The sequence below is a fragment of the Curcuma longa genome, chromosome 11, assembly GCF_044706935.1.
Source record: "Curcuma longa cultivar G26 ecotype Majalengka, Jawa Barat chromosome 11, ITB_CL_G26_1.1, whole genome shotgun sequence".
NCBI classification, from domain to species: domain Eukaryota; kingdom Viridiplantae; phylum Streptophyta; class Magnoliopsida; order Zingiberales; family Zingiberaceae; genus Curcuma; species Curcuma longa.
Genome location: NC_133871.1, coordinates 6,804,826 through 6,818,010, shown reverse-complemented (window position 1 = coordinate 6,818,010; position 13,185 = coordinate 6,804,826). Strand labels below are relative to the sequence as shown.

At 37.6% G+C, this 13,185-nt stretch overlaps 3 protein-coding genes across 3 annotated transcripts; all 3 read right to left on the bottom strand.

The window, feature by feature from the left end:
* Nucleotides 1-193: 193 nt before the first annotated feature.
* LOC141838296 (F-box protein At2g32560-like) lies at nt 194-2,550 on the bottom strand. Its single transcript, XM_074725733.1, has 5 exons — nt 1,810-2,550; nt 1,505-1,584; nt 1,153-1,331; nt 971-1,045; nt 194-691 (listed from the first exon to the last, which is right to left on the bottom strand). The coding sequence occupies exons 1-5, from the start codon at nt 2,278-2,280 to the stop codon at nt 504-506; spliced, it is 993 nt and encodes a 330-aa protein (XP_074581834.1). The 5' UTR covers nt 2,281-2,550; the 3' UTR covers nt 194-503.
* Nucleotides 2,551-2,904: 354 nt separating this feature from the next.
* Nucleotides 2,905-5,706, bottom strand: LOC141838298 (small ribosomal subunit protein eS26y-like). The gene is made up of 5 exons (XM_074725734.1): nt 5,632-5,706; nt 5,434-5,526; nt 5,063-5,147; nt 4,839-4,969; nt 2,905-3,157 (listed from the first exon to the last, which is right to left on the bottom strand). Exons 1-5 carry the CDS (start codon nt 5,632-5,634, stop codon nt 3,083-3,085), a joined length of 387 nt encoding a protein of 128 aa, XP_074581835.1. The 5' UTR covers nt 5,635-5,706; the 3' UTR covers nt 2,905-3,082.
* A 2,354-nt stretch (nt 5,707-8,060) lies between these two features.
* Nucleotides 8,061-13,161, bottom strand: LOC141838295 (protein IQ-DOMAIN 2-like). The gene is made up of 6 exons (XM_074725732.1): nt 12,996-13,161; nt 12,757-12,839; nt 12,351-12,662; nt 10,009-10,230; nt 9,260-9,379; nt 8,061-9,091 (listed from the first exon to the last, which is right to left on the bottom strand). Exons 2-6 carry the CDS (start codon nt 12,826-12,828, stop codon nt 8,366-8,368), a joined length of 1,452 nt encoding a protein of 483 aa, XP_074581833.1. The 5' UTR covers nt 12,829-12,839; nt 12,996-13,161; the 3' UTR covers nt 8,061-8,365.
* Nucleotides 13,162-13,185: the final 24 nt, after the last annotated feature.

Sequence of the window (13,185 nt, the reverse complement as noted above, 5' to 3'; positions counted from 1 at the left end):
ACTACAAGTGACTCCGAATACTTGATAAGTTGATGAAGTTTAAAGAGGTCAAGATTGATCAAATACTTAATAGATAATGGAGAAGTTCAAGAGGTCAAAGCCAATCAAATATTTGACAAATAATGGAAAAGTCTAAAAGGTTTGATTAAGGTTGACCAAGAGTTTAGTAGATTGCCACAGATGTAGTCTTAGCCATAATCGCCTCCTTTCCATAGTAGCAAGAACAATGGATCCAAACATGCAACTTGCATTGTTATCTAGTCGACTGTGAGACCCTTAAAATTCAAGTTGTTACAATATGCACTGTATCTCATCAATTCTATTAGTCGTAAGTAAGTTCCTATCACCATCACTTCAACTGCAAAATCAATAGGAATTGCAGTGTTGATTTTGGCATGGCACAAGACAAGTCGCCAACCAATGAGTAATCTCTGGATGAGAATATTGTAGGGTTGATTGTTCGCCATTGTGGCTTGAATGATTGTAATGTAAAGTATTCGACTTCAGTTCAGAACACCTGATGGCCAAAGCTGCCTCCACTTGGAGACCTCATCCTTGCTCTTCAATTTTCGGATTCCTCCATAGAATCCACCTGTGTCACTGCCTTCTTCCCTATGATCCTTCCGGTTAACGATTGCTCGCCTCCACCTAGACCCGGGTGTGTACTGGTTGAACTGCATGACGACCGTATCTAGCAAACCAAATATGAAATTAGTGCAATCAAGCTGATCATCAGCACTGCAAAACGAACAATTCAGAATTAAACAGATCTTAGTTTAGCTGTTGTTTCCTCTACAAAATTGCTCATCTTAATCTATGGTTCAAACTCTTAGTCCAATGTAAAGAGTTGATATAGTTTAAACTCTTGGGTTATAAAATATTTCATGTAGTTAGATATGAACATCTCATGACTTGACAATGCTCAAACAATGCATTTTACAAGCCACTAAATGAAGAACAAAAAACTTACCACTAAGATGACAACGACAGAAATGTCGATTTGCATCACAAGATTCCAAGTGATCTATTACTCCATACCACCATCCTGCAAAATATATAAATGCATTTTCTTACTATCTTCAACTTAAGACACCAGAAGAACCTAACAAGTATTATTCAGTTTTAGATTTCTGAAAGCCTTAAATAACCAACCATAAGGAAACTCTTTGTTCCTTCTCCATTGGATCTCAATGTGGTCGCCTGGTTGTAAATCGTTCAAACAATCGGAGATATGAAGATCGTAAGCAGGAGTGTCCATAGGAGGCGGTCTTAACCTATCCCACTCAACTCCTTCTTCTATGATTACAGTTCGTCTTCCATTTGGTGGATACCTACAAGTCAAGATAACGAATAACACCGGTTAAGTAACATGATGAAGCCAGTGTGATAGCTTCGAAAATGCATTCTAAAGAACTAAATGCTGCCAAATCTCAAAAGACACGACTTAACTTTTCATCAAAAGGATAACATACTTGAATTCAAACAAGAGCAATTGCCCACATACCTTGCTCGAAAAGTGTCAGTGCGGCAATCGTAACTAACTTCAGCATCATAACATGAGAGCATAAATCCCATATGCCCATGCTGCATAGTGACATTACGAGCCTTAGCAATTCAAATGAGGCAAAAACTAAATGAACAATCCATTGGATTCAACTGAAAAGCAAATCGAGGTGAACTACCAACGAGTGCGGAATTTTGACAAACACAGCATGTGCAGAACATATGATGATGATGATGCACACAAGGCAGAGTAACAATCTCGAAGGTATCTACAACTTTTTCAGAATAATGGAGTCTGATCGTTACCTCGCGGTTGTAAACCTGAGCAGGGAATCGGAATTCACCGAGCTCAAGCGCCCGATACAAGGACATGATGGAGTTGTCGGGCGAAGAAGGCTTGTTGGGCTTCTCAATCTTGGTCTTGAGCCAGCAAGCAGGCAAGAAGCAGGAGAGCATCCCAATCCATTTCTTGCTCTTCTTCTTGTTCTTCTTCTTGTTGGTGACCATTACAGAAGAAGGATCCATGGCAGAAGCCAAATGGAGCTTCCACGCTCTTTGTGCCGCAGGGCCAATCAATCTCCCCCATTTCTGCCTCATGTGCTTCTCCCAGAGGTAATCGCTGGTGCAAATCTCCCTGAGGGAGCTACAAACGGCGGCCATGCTGCACAGCCCGGCCGGCGGCAGCTTCTCCAGAATGCACTCCAAGGCCAACTCCGGTAGGTCCATAATAGACACCTCCCTCGGCCCCTCCACGCTTGATTTTCTTCTGGGAGCCATCACGCCAGAAGATTTCTTGAAGGAGAAATCTGAGCACGCATAACTAAAGCTTCAATCTTGAGGTCCAGGAAGATCTAAGCAACAAGAACAGCCTCATGAATTTGGAGGAGAGGAAGATGTAGATGAACTTGAAATGGGAGGATGATCCTCCTCAGTTCATCTAGATCTTCCTCCCCGACCTACCAAATCCTTGGCACCACCAAATCTCTCTTAGCTTGCGTTGGAAGATTTTATAGGTGGCCGGATTCTGTCGGATATTTAATAATTGGTCGTGAGAGAATCTAGTGGTTGCATCTCTTGTATTAGACACGAAAGTCAACGATCTTCCTAAGGGCCCACCATCGTTCTCGATTAAAAAGGGGGATTTTAACATAAATAATATTGTTACAAAATTGGAAAAATAAAATGCAATGATAAATCTTTAATTGAATACAACAATAAGTATTAATTCAAAGTACCAAAACAATTAAAAATGCAAAAGAAAATTCAAATAATTTCACCATTAATTAATCTTGCGAATACAAAAATCTCACATGTTTTCAGATCCGATTTAAGAGGGATAACGATCGATGCATCCAAAAAAACAGAATCATTCAAAAATAGCACCTAAAACAACTGCAGCAATAATGAAAAATGTAAACGAGCAGCATTATAATTTGTTTAAAAGTAAACTCAGCAGATACAAGTTCTCCAGTAAATAGAATTTGACCATTGCCTTAACTTTCCTCACTAGTTATAAGGGAGGGACAAGCCTAATATGATAAATAGGGTGATGTAGTTTTGCAAAGGGGGATGCATTTCTTCATGGACGAGCAGGTCCAGTTCCAGCTGCTGCACCAGCAGGACGAGGGCCTTGTCCAGGCCTTGCCTGATCATCCTGCAAAGAAACATGATGGAACTAATTTAGCATATTTGTTGCAATAAGCTGTAATGGAGTACAAACTAACTAAAGCTCCAAAATGTAATCGATATACAAGTTCAGATGCAGATGCAGAGAACAATACAACTATTTAACATTGCAGAACTAAATTTTGGTAGTTTAAGTTCGAAGCAATCAATCAGCAAGCACATGGACCAACTGAAACATTTTCCCTTTCTTACAGATGATCGACTCATTCAATCTGTGACCACCTTGTCTGGTGATGTTTCTGTTTTACTATAACAAAATGGTCCTATTAATACAATAATTTTATGAAAAATGTACCAATTAATTAAAGACTTATAAATTACTTAAGAATTTATAAATTATTATTTTTAATTAATTCAGTTTATTCAATTTAACCAAATAAAGAATTTTAAAATTGAGACCGAACCAAATTAACCGAGTTAACAAATTTTTTAGAAAAAATAACCAAAATTCTAACATAACCGAACCAAATTTTTAAATTTGGTTGGTTCAATCAGTTTATTCGGTTTAATCTAAATTTTTGCTCGCTCCTACCTAGCACTCCGAGCCCAAGAAAAAGATTACTTACACAAAATGATTCTGAATTGGTCTCTATCAAAAAAATTTGCTGAACTTTGGTCCCAAATGGGTCACTAGACTCAACCAGTACACTAGTACCAAACGTTCAGGACCTTCATTCCATTTGCTTGACAGCAGGAAATGAATCTATGCGATGGCAACCAATATCCACAACAGATCCTAATAATATAATCATTCTGATTATCAATAGGAGCACTGAGTAACCTAATTCCCTTAATCATTTTACATGATATTTTGGATCTCCCTGAATCCACTAATTGACTTCTGGAAATGTTGTGTTATGTTGTGACATGAATGCTTAGTTAATAGCCACATAGCATCCCTTCGGATAAAAAAATTTATATATATTTTAAAAAAAGCCCAATTGAATCAAGCATGTTCAACTATCCAATTTGAACAAAAAACATTATGACAGTGACTGTCATTTACATAATTAACCAACACTACCCAAGCAATCTTACTAGACAATCAATCAAATATTTTAGATTGTCTAATGCTTGTTCTATCAGGAGAGCATAGCATCATCATAACAAGTAATATAGGAAGAAAATAGAGATTTCATCTATTCATGCAATTTACACAAAAAGTTAAACATGAGAGATACTAGCATATTATATGTGTCAGTTATCACAATGAGTTAACAACCACAGCTCATGTGTAGATGTGGCCATGAGTATTTTTAGGAAAAGATAGCCAATTAGTAAAAATTCGATTTGCATGTGTTAATAATTATGTTTATAGTGTCGAATCTGTGGATGGTGTACATCAACAAGTTGTTTAAAATCACATGCTGTGTCAAGATTACTTCACACAATTATTTTACCAACTGCAATGGAACGCGAAGGGAATTGAATAGTTGTCAACAAACAAGCATTTTAAGTGGATGATTTAGTATAAATTGAAAGGTGCTGAATCTTTCTAGATTAGGAGGAGAATATAAAAATAAATCATGTAAAACATAAAAAATGAAAAATTGTGCAACTAAATAAAAATGTGATACAGTATAGCAATAATAATCCAATAAGAGTTAAATCAAACAGAAATGCAAGTGCAAAAGTAATCGAACAAGTACCCTGCGTCTGAAACGCTGCGGAGGCTCGCGGTTCCTCCTGTCAGTGCGAGATCTAACTCTGACAACTTTGGAGTGGATTGCACAGGACACGCAGTATTGCACCTTGATGTACAGCTTAGGAAGAGTGTACCCTATACAGGATTTAGCAAATTTTAGGAAAATAAGATTTTGGTGTGCCTTGAAGATTCAGATCGGAAGATGGATAAATAAGAGAGTTTGGCAACCATCATATGCACAAGCTTCCTGCACATCGCGGACGGCAGCCTGCTCCACTATGTTCCTTACAAGAAATCTCTTTATTGCCTTGTCCTAAAGCATCAAATAAAGAACGTATGAGTCCTTGTATGCCCCCCAAATTTGTTTGTAAAGAATACAGTTTGCATTCAAAATTAATAAAGAAAAAAAAAGATGCAATCTTTTTCCAATCTAAATAGTGACCATATATCTCTACTAATGGAACCCAAACTAAGAATGCAACCAATGTTAATATATATCTTCCAATGGCACCAAAACGAAGGAACAGTATTCAAACGGTTGCTACGACTCTATAGTAGAACATTAAAGGACGCATCCAAAATCGACTAAAAGTAGCAACCTTTGGGCAGCACTTGCCACAGTTGGAGCAGCGGATGAAGTTAACATGGCCGCGGCCATGCTTGTTGCGTCCACCGTTCCTGCGCTTAAAAGTCTGCAGGACAAACAGTCAAAAGAATCCCCGATCAGATCAGTTGCGAACAACAATGAAGAAGAAGAAGAAGAAGATAACGAAGAGAAAAGGTTGGATCTGATTGACCATCTTCGTCGCCCACCAGCAGCTCGTTAGGGTTTCAGAGTTGCAAAACGCAGACGAGGCGGCGGCGCAGAGCAAATCCTGAATCTCAAGCGGGGAATCAATTTATAGATCCTCTCCATCATCCTTGCCGTCCATTATTGATTGGACGAACACAATTTCATCAACATCCCAACTCCGAGATTGTCTCGCAGGATCCCATCCAACTAAAGTTTTAAATAGATTGTAAAATGCTCACATCACAACCGCCAAATGGTTAATAGTCTTAGGGTTCTAATTAACCTAGCATTTTTTTTATTGTATTCAATGTTTGTGATCTAATTAATTTTGAAAACAGACGATCCGATCTTATAAATCAGTCACCAAGTAAATCCTAAAAACCCAAGTGGGTATTGGCATGATACCCAATGCATAATTCGTAGGATCGTGATCCTATACAGAATTAATTTGGAGTCACAATAGAATTGGATCATATAATTGTACAATCCTATTAAAAACTCTCAAAATTTTATGATTAATATTATTGTAATTATACATGATTAATAATTAAAAAAATTAATTAAAAATTATTTATATATAAATAGATTAATAATTATACATATATGTCATAGATAACATTATTACTGGTATAAATTTAAATTAATTAATAATTTAACTATCATAGTAGCATTCAATAATATTTATATTTTCATATTACAAAAAAAAATATATAAAATTTTCAATAATAATCATCACATTTAACTTTTTAAAAAAATGATAAATCCCAGTCAGTCTCATGGACTCAATCCCCAGGGATGGCCGTCGGGCCGACCCGGTCCCACAGAAGTTTCCCACCGACCATCAGGGTTAATCGGGAAGCGCATACAATGGTCAATCCAGATGCTCAGCATCCTTTGATTGCGTTTCCCATTTAGAAGAAAATTCTTATAAATATGTCGTAGCTGGGGATCGAACCGTGGGTCCTTGGGTTACAATCTGGATGTTCTACCGTTGCACCATTGCCCCAGGGACCACATTCAACTTCAAGAATATTCCCTTGGTTTACAAAATCAAATATCATAAACTTTTTAATAATTAATTAGTAGGTCCAATGCTAGCTAACCATTCAACACAAAAATAATCCATATAAATACATATTTAATCACTAGATCAACATCAACTCTTGCGTAGAATCATTTGTAACATAATATCGTACCAATTCTAAGCAATCCCAACGACTCTGCTCCAACTCCACCGTAAAAAACTATTTCAAATATTCTTGGAGCGTGAAGGTGTGCCTATTTGAGAAATTGGACTAATATATACCCATTTAGCAATTTTGAACCAAGATTATATAACAACTTTGGATAAACACTGCCATATAGGCCTAATTTATGCAAAATTGAAAATTAGACAAAATGATACGATTGATTCTAAGGAGATAATTTGAACGGTTCGAGATTATATAACAATTTTGATCAAAACTATAATATAAATCCAAACTACTAAACATTGACAAATGATAACATACATAGGCTCACTCAATAGGTATCAAAGAGCATGAATTTTAAATCAAAACTACTTTACGGTTCTTAATAAGATAGATTGATATAATAATTTTGAATCAAAACTATGGCATGAGTCCAAAACTGTTCAAAATTGAAAATTGAAGATATCAAATGACACAATTGGTTTTAGGAGCACAATGATGTACCTGTTTGTCAATTTGAATCTATGTAGAAGTTTGGCTATATGGACCCAAACTACTAAAAATTGACAAATGATGGTATATATGGACTAATCGATTAAGTTACAAGGTACATGAAGATGATTTATTTGTGAAATTAGACCACTATAGGTCTATGTAGTTATTCTGGACCAAAAATAATACATGGTGAAAATTAAAAAAAAGGACCTCATTCGCCCCTGAGACTATGATATAGCAGTAGGGTGTCTACGTAGTCTCTCAAACATCTAAAATTTAAATCTCAACTACGACACACTACAAGATGAATTTAAGATTTAACCATTTAAGGAAGTAAAAAATGATTAAGGTGTCCTTTTGATGATAATTCTAAAGGAGACACCCTAACTTCATCCAAGTCATCTTTCCCTCAACTTTGCATATTTAGGGATTGCAATGAAATTTTATAAGTTGCCTAACTTGTTACCCGAACACAACTCGAACACAACTCAAAATAAAATGTATCCATATGGCTTATATCAAAAAGCAAATCCCCAACCTAGACATGAGTTGGGAGAATCTACAAGAGATAATCCAATTTACATATTCCATAAATTTATGATTAATTCAAAGCATGGAAATGTCTAAAATTGCTTGCACAGTTGGGTTGATGCGTAAACTTCATGTGCATGAAATTTAAAGCATTCCCACATTTAGGCATCAAGAATGTGCTTAGGCACCTAGAATCATCAATCTTAATGGTTTGAAATGATGCAAAATATGAAGATTTTATCAAACAACCATAGTCCTGGCATCACAAGTTGCTGGGAAAAGAGAACATTTTCCACATACAAGCCCAAGTATTGACGGGTAACCACAATCTTATGAAATGCATGTACAAGTAATCTACTAAATTATCCCTAACACAAGGAAACAACTTTTGGTTCAGTAAAAGTAATCAATTTTTTTACACAACCAATCCTTGTCAATTTGTTTATCCCTCACTGCAAGGTCTTTAAACAAATGAAGCCACAAGTTGATACAACATCTATATTTTCCTCACTATATATCATTTTACGATTTAGTTATGTTTCTGGTTTCTCCTGTGGAATCTACATCCTTTTCTGATGCCAAGTCCACCTTGGGAGGACCTGAGTTCCTCCTCATTGCAGCAGGAGATGCTGGAGAAAATTTTTGTCCTGTAGGGAATGACAATCTCTTCTTCACAGAAATCGTAGAGAATTTGTCTTGAGAGTCAAGGTTGTCATTTGAAAGACTTTGGATGTGGGATTTCGCCTTTGCAGACTTTGTGGGTGCCATGTAGCTTGGCACGGTTGACGAGCCAGAAAGGCTCTTATCATCCCTCATTGATGCAGCTGCCAAGCTGTGCCTCTGAGATCTCTCTGACTGCATGCTGGCCATGCTCCTTGAGTCATCTTCCAATGGGCTCCGTACTGGTTTTGGGCTTTCTGATTTAGCCTTCCCCAATGACCAAGGGGGCTTGACGGGTGGTGTTGAAGGAGACTGGCGGCTTGCAGGGTGAGTCGGTTTCTGGAATGCTGCTGGGGAGGGCTTATCTGAATTCCTATCCCTATTAGCATAAGCTCTTGAGATATCTCCACTTCCATCATTCTGAGCACTTCTCTTTGCAGTGGTGACTTCATTCAGGAGTTCTCTATTATTTGTGCTCCTTGTCTCCAATGGCCTTGCTGCCATCCAGCGCTCCAACCAGCTCCAACCCCATTGTAGATTATCAGGATCCATAAAAATGGGGTTCACAGATTTTGAGGAATTCTTCCACTGTACAGAGCAAGTTTTACGTGTGAAAAGTGAAAATTATACAATCGTACTTTTCTGTGTTTGACTACTGTTCTAAACATGCATATTTGTGATGCCACTATCACAATATACGTAGTTTTAAAATTCATCAATTTTATAATGTCATGGATGTTCAATGTGGTGTATTACCTGATGAGAAAATGCATAAGCCAGTGCTCTTTCTCTTCTCATTGCAGCTTCTTGCTTGCTCAATAAACTTGCTTCAAGTTGCTTCTTTGTTTGCAAACTGTCGTCCCATTCTTCTCCTATCTATTATAGAATGAAAATTAAGTAAGCTGAATATGTTAATCTGTCTTCCTCTGCTACTATATCCTATCATTTATTGCAAGATTTGTACTCAAAGCATTGAACAACAATATAAGAAATATTTGAGATTCCATAATAGTAATATTATTACATATGGAATCAGCTAGTATTGAGAAAGAAATCCAAAGCCTGGCAGAATATGTCATATTCCATTTTCCTAATCGGTGGTCCTAAACTATCTTGTTTAAATCATATGTAATATAGCATCAGTATCAATTGCAAATGATCAGAACATCTGAAATATGAGACCCAATGCCAAATGTCCTTGAAATCAATATCTTTTTCAGTAGGAAAACGGAGGATTTAATTTGAGCATTCTATTTTTAGTGCAGTTGTCTGTATGTTGTGAATGCAGAGCTCATTCTTAATCTTGTTTAAATATTTGGAATACTCTTCTTTAGTTTATCAATCAAATCTCCATGATTTAATTGAAAAGTAAAATTGGAAGAAAAAAAAAAGTAAAGCTCAAAAATTATAGAAGAAAGCAGTATTTCACATCTGATAACATTTTTCTGCAGGGGTTTTATGGTAAAAAGAGTAACAAACATGTGATATTCGGTTCCAAATTTCACCTTCAAAATTTCAATTTCTCTTTCATGTTTGAGTAGCATTTGCTGCCGAAGAGCTTGGTTTTCTTCTAGCATCCTTGTTCTCCTTGTCCGAATCTGTGATTGGATCCTTGCTAGTGTCTGCATGTATCGCAATGTGGTTGTCGCTTGGCATTTAACAGAGTTACCATCAACAAGTGACTTCAGCCTAACCAAACCTCTCAGTGCCCGCAAAGATCTTCTTGCCTTGTTACGAGATTGACAAAGAAACATTTTAGTCACTGTATTAACTTAAGAATTCAGGAAAGAATACATAGTAAATTTTGAAAGAATAATCATCAAAGATGATGCCTTTTTTTTTGTTAACTTGATTAGATCATTTAGATCTGAAAAATGTGTGGTAAGACAAAGGAATAGCTATGGGGAATGCAAGATGGACCATTATCACCAGTCATACTAAAACTGCCTAAGCACATGGTTCAGGAGTACTAGAGAAGCGAACTATTATAATGAGCAGTACCAGCCTGATACAAAAGGATAGGCTGTCTACTACTGCATGCAGTATTTGAAACAATACACAGCATCCTACTAGGAAGACAATATGTAATTATGTACTCAAATTTTTATAAAAAATCCATAATTTAAGATTCATGTCTAGGAATCTGAACGTTTTTGTAGGCACTAAGGAACCTTAGTCCTTACAGTAGAAGGATTTTGAAATGGATCAACATAAAAGCACTTGAGTTCATCCAATTGTAGCTATTTACTATGCATATAATCAAGTTGGGATTATGTCCTACTAAAAAACTAGAACAAAAAGGAAAAAATTAGTACTGATAAAAAGGAAACTATAATTAAGGAAACACAAAGAAAACTGTTGAACACTCTATTTGATGAAAAAACAGAGTGAGGCAAAAAGCTATTACTTGGCAAAAAAATGAATGATAGGAGTTTGACAAAATTTTGAATGTTTAAAACTTCCAGAAACTGGAAATTTAAGTTTGCTTGTGGACCATAAATATCAACCATGGCAGCAAAATAACATAGAGTTTTTGGAATTTAATTACTAATGGTGCAATAAAGACTGGTGGTAAGTTTTGGTGTACTAGAGTACCTATTTCCATTCTCCATGGATTCTGATGGAATAGATATTCTTATATTTGATTCACTCAAATACTTATTCGAGTCAGAATACCAATTCTTTATTTACCAGGAATAAAGTAGGGATAGGAATCCCTGATATTATTCCTAGAACTCCTATTCCAAGCTGGTCAGAATTGCCATAGTACCAACTCATCCGCTGAATGCCTGAATTCACAAATCATTTCTTCCCCAAACCCTCACCCTTCGTTGCCACAAAATCCTCCTCTTTAAACACTAGCCTATATTCCTCTCCAAACCCTAGCATCTACATCACGAACTCACTCTTCCTTGCCATCAGTGGAATCCTCCTAAAACCGACACTTCAGTCTATGAAAGGCCTTGATGTTGGCGGTGCAACTAGAGTGAGGTACCTATACCCTCATGATCTAGAAGTTAATAGGATATAGATGTGTGGCCAGCTGTGTGCCTGTCGCATCATCCTGATCTATGACATCAAGGTGATGTCACATTCAAGACAAATAACAACTTAGTTGATGTTATGGTCAAGGCACATGGCAAAATCTGGTAATTGAACACAAATACAAATGCCTATATATACAACCCTAGGCAGTGGAAAAATGGATCTTCCACCACATAGTGGCAACAAAGAGAGAGACCAATAACTTCACAAACCTAGCTTCAGGTGTCTACCTCAGCTGCATTAACCTCAACCTGCTCTTAGCCAGGCCCCTCATCTATCCATCTAAGTTGAATACTCTCGCCCATTTACCTTAGATTTTATCTCTCAACCACTTTCCGCCAACTCAGCCCTACACCCAACCTTCTCCAATGATGTATCCGGAAGGTCAACTAGTCCAGGAGGTGAGCGGCCTTTCCCCTGATTCGCCCATCGGATAAATCCAGAAATGCAATGGGTCCTAACATAGCGACCCAACATCACGAGTAGTTCGAGCACCGCAGGCATATGATACGCCTTGCAAGAGAATCGAATCCTCGTTGCATGAGTATACCGCGCTGCCTCTTACCGTAGCAGTTAGACAACAATGAGATCAACTATTAAATGATATGAAATGTATGTTAAACATAATTTTCAAGTGAAAAATACAAGAAATAAGACAATTTTCCAAATAGCTTTAAGAAAAAGCAGTCTTTCAGCGCAAAGAATTTATAAAGATCCTATACATTAGGATGCCAGTGCATATAAATGCAGGTCCAGAACCCCATTTGAATAATTTATCTTACAAAAAGGTGAAATTTCTTACCAGGTGACCCCGAAAAGCAGTCTGGATCTTGACTGCAGCAATCTCTTCTCTTGTCTTACCGGGGGACTTTGTTGAAGCCGTGGCGTGGGAGGCATATCTTGCGGTAGTAACTGAAGATTCTGGAGGATCAAGTGCAGCAAGCGGCACAGAGTTAGCATAGTTGCTTTCCTCAGTCCCAATCTCCACCACTTTATCCTCATCTGGATGAGGCAGCAACGAGGGAACTACCTCTCGACCAGCAACCTCTACAATCCCAGCACCAGATACATCCCGGAGTTGGGATGTTCCAGGTCCCAATTTCTTTTTCAATTTCTGTGATAGAGAGATAAAAGACCACATTCATTTTTATCATCAGGAGCAGCTCCATAGCAGAGATGATACAACCATATTGGGGCAAAACTCATACTTCTCTCTTCTCCTTCGATTTGTGGCCGAATACCTTCTTCACGACGCCGAACCACTTGGCCCTCTTCCCCATGCCTTCTTCTTCTGCACAATCCAAAAGATGGAACATATGATATCTCCATAACTCGCATATTTTCGTTAAAGATTTCTGTCCGTAAAAGTGTGTTTTTTTTACAACAAAGGAAGAAGAAATAAAGAAAAAAAATTGAAGTAGCGGATTGGCAATAGATCTCCTCTCACCTTGCGGAATGGGGAGTCCTCAACCTCCTCGCTGCAATCTCGCGATCTGCCTATCGCCTCGACTAGAGAGACAAAGAATCAGCGGAGCAATCGCGGCGACGATTTCTTTCTGTGCCGCCGGCAGCTGGCAGCCCGGCGAGCGGAGAGGGACGATTTGAGAGGGGGATCTGGGTGGTCGGACTGCCTCTCC